This window comes from Myotis lucifugus, unplaced genomic scaffold, assembly GCF_000147115.1.
Source record: "Myotis lucifugus unplaced genomic scaffold, Myoluc2.0 scaffold_653, whole genome shotgun sequence".
Taxonomy (NCBI): domain Eukaryota; kingdom Metazoa; phylum Chordata; class Mammalia; order Chiroptera; family Vespertilionidae; genus Myotis; species Myotis lucifugus.
The window spans coordinates 184,754-191,604 of record NW_005871701.1 but is presented as its reverse complement, the minus strand read 5'-3'; the positions used below and the strand labels follow the sequence as shown (position 1 = coordinate 191,604).

The following is a 6,851-nucleotide window of genomic DNA, read 5'->3' as shown; positions in this document are numbered from 1 at the left end:
CATCTCCCTTGATCTCCTGCTTCCCCCACTTCTCTCTCCCTCTTCCCCCTTCCTCCCTCCCCGGCCCCCCTGCCCCGAGTCCCAGGGCTCCAGGCTGAGTGTGGGCTGGAGGGAGATCTGAGTGGTCCTTGGGGGCCGATATCCCCACCACACAGAAGATCCAGAGCCGGGCTGGGCGCCACGGGTTCTGAGCGGAAGGGATTAGGTAGCTCGGTGGCCACCAGGGCCTGGACTGGAGGGGGAGGCCTGGGTTGATGAAGCCCAGGGCTCGTGGCGCAGAAACCATAGGGCTGAGCGGCATCTTCTCCTCTAAGCCCTGGGGACAAAGGGGGGCTGTTGGCTAACCAGCTGCAAAGACTCACCTCATTTCTCTTCTGCTCCCCACCAGGTCTCCCCGCAGCACCCCCCACTATGGAAGCCCCATCAACACGTTCACCGTGAGGCCTGGGACCCGCCATCCCATCTCCTACGCCTACCCAGGGGCCCATCCAGGGGCCCATCGGAATGCCCTGTCCTGAGCCCCGGGGGGGCCTGGCAGCTCTCCTCCGAGGGGTCGATCTGGGCACTGGTTTTCGTGGGGGTGGGAGGGGTGCAGCCGGACTCAGACACAGAGGAGTCTTTGTTCCCGAAAGACAGAGAGATGGACAAGACAGAGAGATGGACAGCCAGCAAGAAGCAGTGGCCAGAGGAAGATCCGAGTGGGCCTCTGTTTCCCAGGGAGCTGTGGACGGCCTGCGGATGGGGGGGAGGGGAAGGAGGGAGGAGAGGAGGGCCTGGAGCCTGGCTTTCTGCTATCTGGTACTATCTGCCTGAGTAAGGCTCATTTAGAGCAGTTTTGCAAGCACGGCCTACTGAGCAGGTTCTAAAAACAAGGGGCGGGGCATTAAACCTGAAGGGGAACTGGTCTTGGGGTGGCTGTGATTGCTGTCAGGCCCTCATGAAGGGCTTGGCGGGTGGGGGTGAGGGCACCATAGGTTGCTCTCTCCAGCCTCCATCAGTTGCCACCCCCAGAGCTGATTCCTGGGGCTCCTAGCATAGGAGGTGGGACTGGGAATGTGCCCACACAGCATGTGGAGAAGGTGCCAGGCAGTGCTTTGCACTGATTGGCCGAGGGAGGGGTCGCGGGGAATTGATGGTTCATTTCTCTCTGGCCCTGGCCTGCAGCTCTAGGGAGCCCTAAAGGAAGAAGCCTTGGCAAGTCCGGGTTGGGAGACAGAGAATGAAGGCTGACTTTTCTCCTTGGACCTGGGCCCCGTGATCTGGAGATTGGGCTCCAGGAACCAGAAGGCCGAGGGCTCAACACCAAAAGCCTTACATAGCCGAGTCCCACCAGGGGTTTGGAGGGGGCATCGTTCCCAGCTCCTCCTCCCAACCCCCGTGCTAGGTCCCCGATATTAGTGAGGCCTTGAAATGTGTCACCACAATTCTGTGAGGTGTTGGAGAGTGGGAGGTGGCAGAGAGGGGAGATGTGATCTGAGAGATCTTTGCCAACAGGCATCTTTCAGAAAGTCCAGAGCGGTGGGACTGGGCCGGTCCAGAGCAGGGACCCTCGGTAGGGTGGCCGTGCATCCTTCACCTGAGCAGTCCTGGCGTGTGCCTGGTTTCCAGTGAATCAGACCCCCTTCCGCTCTCATTAAAGTCCTGGTGTGGATGATACGTGGTCGCCAAACATGTCAGGAAGCAGCGTTCCTCGGTCTGCCCTCCCTGCCTTCAGGGCTTGGTGGGCCGGATTCCTGGGACCAGGCCGAGGCAGGCTGCCTGGTGAGGAGGGACAGCAGGGAGGGGCCCACCGCAGAGGTGCAAGCCTGGCGTGGGCAGCAAGGAAGGGGTTCCCTTTGGGGAAGGATGGTGGACCTCTGTGATTTGTGGTGACCTGCCGAGGTGCCAGCTTATGGGGACAGCAGGTGAGCCACTCCAGGGAGAGAGAGACCAGGAGAGGGCAGGCACCCTCGTGGGCAGGACCTTGTGTTCAAGAAGCGAACGCCGCCCGGCACTCACTGGCTCTGTATGTATGTGTCTTCCCTGTACATGTTTTATAAGAGCCCCCTAATTTATCTGCTGTGTTAGGGCTGAGGGGTGGGGCGTGGGCTCCCAGCTGTAGCTTGCTCCGGGTGGGTGGGAAGGACAGGTTCTCACGTGGCTTGAGAAATGCACAGGCCAGTGGGGCCTGGCCTCCAGCTCTGTGGCTGCAGGTTGGTGACTCGGAGCTCACAGGGCGCGAGGAGAGGTTGGGAGAGCTCGGAGGGAAGGCTGAGCACAGGGTGGTGGCTGCACTGACGGGTGAGCCATTCCGCTGGACCCAAACGTTCTCTCTGACCCTTCGGTTCTCTTGTTCTCCAAATCCATCAGGGGGAGGAGCAGAGCTGAAGCCTGGCGATAACCAGCTGTCCTTCAGCAAGTCTCTGGCTCCCTCAACCGTGGTTCCTTCTGTGCACCAGGCATGACCCTGATAGCTACCTCATAAGGTTGTTGTGAAGACCGGAGACAGTCCTGAGTTCATTTAACAAGTATTGGAGTGACCACTAGGGGCTGGCCCTGTGCTGAGCATGGAGGTACAGCAGTCAGTACGCTGACGTGACTCCTGCCCATGGCAAGATTGTAGCGGAGTGGAGGGGAGAGGGGATGAAAGGAGCACACAGGAAGGAACAGGGAACGTGAGGATAACCGGAAGGTGAGGGAGAGCAGTGGATTTAGTCTAACCAGGCAGTCAGGGAGGCCTCCTGAAGGGGTGACATTTATGCCGATGTCGGCAAAGCATCCAGCACATGCCTGGCTCTTGGTAGTTGCTCAATAAAGTGCATCTTTGGGTGATGACGACTTCACGTCTGTGTGTGGCCTTTCCGTTTCCCATGAAGCTTCGACGTGGCATCTTCAGCTTTTCCCAAAGTGGCAACGGGAACCAGAGAATCCCCTCGAGATGGCGTCGGGCCAGGGCTGTGTCTCCTCGGAGCCCTTTCTGGGAAGGGGGGTTTGTTGGGAAAGGGAAACTGGGAGGATGCCTCATTGACTCAGCTCCCAGGAAGCATTTCCTAGGCCTGGCCCCCCCAAGACCCCCCAAATCCTAGGGCTTCCTCGTTCTCCCGTCCCACCGTCCCCCTCCCCCCCTCCGCTGTGATGTCCTTATCCTGGTAACAGCGTGAGGACTTGGGGCTCCCCCTCTGGCTGCTCTCCCCTCCCTGAGCTCAAACTCTCCCTTCCCCTCACCTGACCTGGAGGGGCAGCAGGGAGAAGTGGAGGATGGGGACCAGGGGACCAGGTCTGGCTCTGCCTCTGACAAGCCGTAGGAGCTTGGGTCTCAGCTAACTCACCTCAAAAGACCCTGTGTGCGGGTCCAGACCTCTCTAAGAGCTATGGCTCCCGCCCAGAAAGATGCCCTCACAGGCATTCTACACATAATTCAGGCACTCCACAGATCCTCCCAACACTGGGCTCGGGGGCCTCATGTTGAAACTGATGCAACGGTGGTTGTGGTAGCCCCCAATACATACCTGGACAGCTTGGAAAGGTCACTCATTCTCTCGTTTGTTCATGACCATCCTCTAAAACGTGCTGGGCCTGTGATGCCCCTCATTCCATGTTGCTGGTGAGAAAATTAAGGCTCCGAGGCGAGAAGTGAACTGTGCAGAGGAGCCCGCCTGACTCCACTGCATCCTTCGCCACAGCCGCCTCCCTTGCGGCTGTGTCCTTTCTCTGCCATTCACCCCTCTCCCCACCAGCCCTCCCCGCACATTTCGTATCTTCCTATCAGAGTGGGGGTGGGGGAGGATGCAGCTCGGAGGAGGGGAAAGCCAATAGAAAAGGTTAATGAGGGTGGTAGGTGCAGGATGTGCCACCTGGATCAGGTTGGCCACACCTTGGTTTCTGGGGCCTCCTCACTGCTCCCTGGGAGTGGCCCAGCCCAGCCCAAAGCAGAGCTGGGGGTGAGTGCGGGCAGGCTGTGGGGGAAGCCGGGGCCTGCAGTCAGCAATGCGTGAAGGGCCCTGTCCTCAGGACAGCAGCACAGCTTTCCCGGGCCTCACTTATTTAAGCAGAGGCTTCCTCTCACTCCCGGTGAGCCTCCAGCTCCTGTGGGAAGGAGGCCTGCAGCCTCCAGCAGGCCTGCCCCTGCCTGCCCACCCCGCCCCCATCCGCCTGTGGCTGCTTTCATCTCTGCAGCTCAAAGGTGAATCTGGCCGATCTGGCGTCCCATCATTAGGCAGCCGCCCGGGATGGGTGGCCACTGACACCAGGCTGAGAGCCTGGCCTCCTCCCTCCGGAGCCCCAGGGAAGGCCGGCTGCTGCAGACCCGCTGCTGGGCCTCGGGCCAGGAAGGGAGAGAAGGTGCCGTTCTGAGGAAGGGGTGGACACAAGGCCCTGCGTTCCGAAAGCTCCCACATGTACAGGCTCCTCAGGGCCCCTGCCCCCGCCTCTGGCCATGCCTCCCGCGGCTCCTGGAGAATTGTTCTCTGACCCCCTCTGCCTTCCAGGCCGCTCCCCTCTCCACCCGGGGGTCTGGGCACCTGTCCTCGGTCTCCCGTCTCCGTCTTCCTTCTCTATAGTTTCTTCTTCTGAAGACTGAGTCCCACCCGCTCCGCGCCTGCACCCCAGCTGCACAGCCCTGCCTTGGGAGTGCCCCCTGGACATTTCCCTGTGCTGCCTGGCCAGACACTCAAACCCAGCCTCTCCAAGGCATTGCCCTTCCCCTGGCTCCTTCTCACACAATTGTGAGGCCCCACTACCCCCAAAGACTCACCCCGCAAAACACTTCTGCCTCCTCAAGGCCCAGCTTAGATCAAAGATCCGGCAGGAAGGCCACCCTAACCCCCCCACCCCCGCCGCCCTGCCCTGCTCAGAGATCCTCCCTCCCCCACACCTCTGCACCACTTCCCCTCCGCCCCCCCTCCTCCCCCCCAGTCTTCAGGTTCAGACCTTCCTCCCCGCCTCGGCCACATCAGCTCCTGTCAAAGGCTCCCACACCCCCCAGGTCCTTTCCCCTTGGGGTACTTGCTCCCCTTCTCCCTCCCCCAGCTTGTAAGTTCCACAGCACAGGGACTGCCTGTCTTAGTCATCGCAGTATCCCCAGGATCTAGCGCTGCCCCTAGCACCAGGAGGTACTGAACGCATTTTTGTTGAATGAATACATGTTAGTATTTATTCAAATATTGTTGAGCACTATTTAAGTTCCTTGAGGGCAAGGGTCAGGTCTGCTGTGTAACTTGTCCTGGGTCCCTGCGTCCCTGCCTGCGCCTTGCGCGTGCCTGCGCGGTGGGGCTATGACCAGCAGGTGGCGCTCTGCTCGCAGGTGCCTGACGTCCAGCTCAGCAGGTGGACTTCGGGTTCAGGGTCCCATTCAGCTGAGGTTGACGGTGCTCCTCCTGCGGTCCAGACACCGAGCCAAATGCTCTCCGGTACACCGGTGATTCTCAACATTGAGCTCTGGAGGGCCTGTCAAACACGATGCCTGGGACTTGGCCCGAGCTCCGGAGTCAGTGGGTTTGGGGCGGGGCCCAAGAACCCAGGTTTCTAACCAGTCCCCAGGCGGGGCTGCCAGTCCTGATGGCCCAGGGGCCACACTTTGAGAAGTGCTGCGCGCAGCATCCCATTTGGCCCCACCCTGCCCCACCCGCTCCCAGCTTACCTGGGAAGAAACGAAAGTGGGATGGACCTAGTGATCTGGCCGAGGCCTCAGCTAGAGCTGGGCGAGGAGCCCGACTGCGCGGCTGCCCTGCCCTCTGCCTCCGGGGCAGCGTGTCTGGCGGGGGTGGGTGTGGCAGCGCCTCTCGCTCTGCCTGCCCGTCCTTGTTCCAGGGAGGGCGGTAAGGAGAGAGCGGGCGTGGCCTGTGCAGGTGCTGGGACAGGGACGGGGCCAGGAGCCGGGAGCACGGGGAGGCCGGGAGCATTCCTGGGTGTCTACAGTGTTTCTAAAGCGGTGTCACTGCTACTTAACCCTGGCCTCGCAGTGCCGGCCAACGAGCATCCTGCTCGGATGCTGTGCGCGGCCATGACCCCCTCCCTCTCCAGGACTGAAGCTCTCGCCCCCCCAGCAGCCAGCGGGAGGGAACTGTCCTTTCCACCTGAGAGCCTCCCCACCCGAGACCACGCCCACTCCCTGGGGCAGCGTATTCTCAGACAGGTCCTTCCGCCCTCAGCACAGCTCTGAAGGGTCGCCATAGCCCCAGGGCTGCCAGTGCAGGCAGCCCCGCGGGTCTCCCTCTGCCCCACCCCCAGGAAGGGGGCTTCCCTTCCCCCACGGTGTGCATCCTGACCGCATCCCCCATGAATGTCCTGCACACAGATCTCCGTCTCCTGGGGAATCCGTCCTGCAGCGGCTTGTCTGTCCCCGGCACGGTGCTAAGCGCTCACACATGTTATTCCATGTGATGCTGCCACAGCCCAGGAGGCAGGCATTTTGTTACCCTGTTTGTGGATGAGCATGGAGGAACGGAAGGGCTGCATAACTTGCCCAAGGTCACAGAGCTGGCAGGTGTCGGAGCCAGGACTCCCATCAGACTCCGGAGCTCTGAAGTAAGCATTACGCATTATACAACACCCTTCCGGAACATTCCTGTGGTCGAGCCTCAGGGGGGATTAAACAAAGGAAACAGTTTAAGATATATTCTGATTCAAGGAAGGAAAACTCTGCTGCCCTCAGTCTTTCCCATCAGCCCCTCGCGGTGCCTGCACCCGGAGCCCGCTGCTCAAGTTCAGTTCAGCGGTTCTTACCTGAAGGATTTGGCTCCTCGGTGGACTTTTGCCAATGTCTGGAGGCTTTTGATGTCAGGCTGGGGGATCCTAAGAGTATATAGGAGATGGAGTCAGGATGCTACGAAGTGTCCTACAGTGCACTAGGCAGCCCAATACAAATCCAGCCC

General features: G+C 60.6%; 1 protein-coding gene across 1 annotated transcript in view; it reads left to right on the top strand.

The window, feature by feature from the left end:
• Positions 1-2,822, top strand: part of CUNH6orf132 (chromosome unknown C6orf132 homolog) — a 32,897-nt gene extending 30,075 nt beyond the window's left edge. Inside the window, 1 exon segment of the mRNA XM_006110006.3 lies at positions 389-2,822. Coding sequence (XP_006110068.1) covers positions 389-518 — 130 coding nt within the window. The 3' untranslated portion in view covers positions 519-2,822.
• The last annotated feature ends 4,029 nt before the right edge of the window (positions 2,823-6,851 follow it).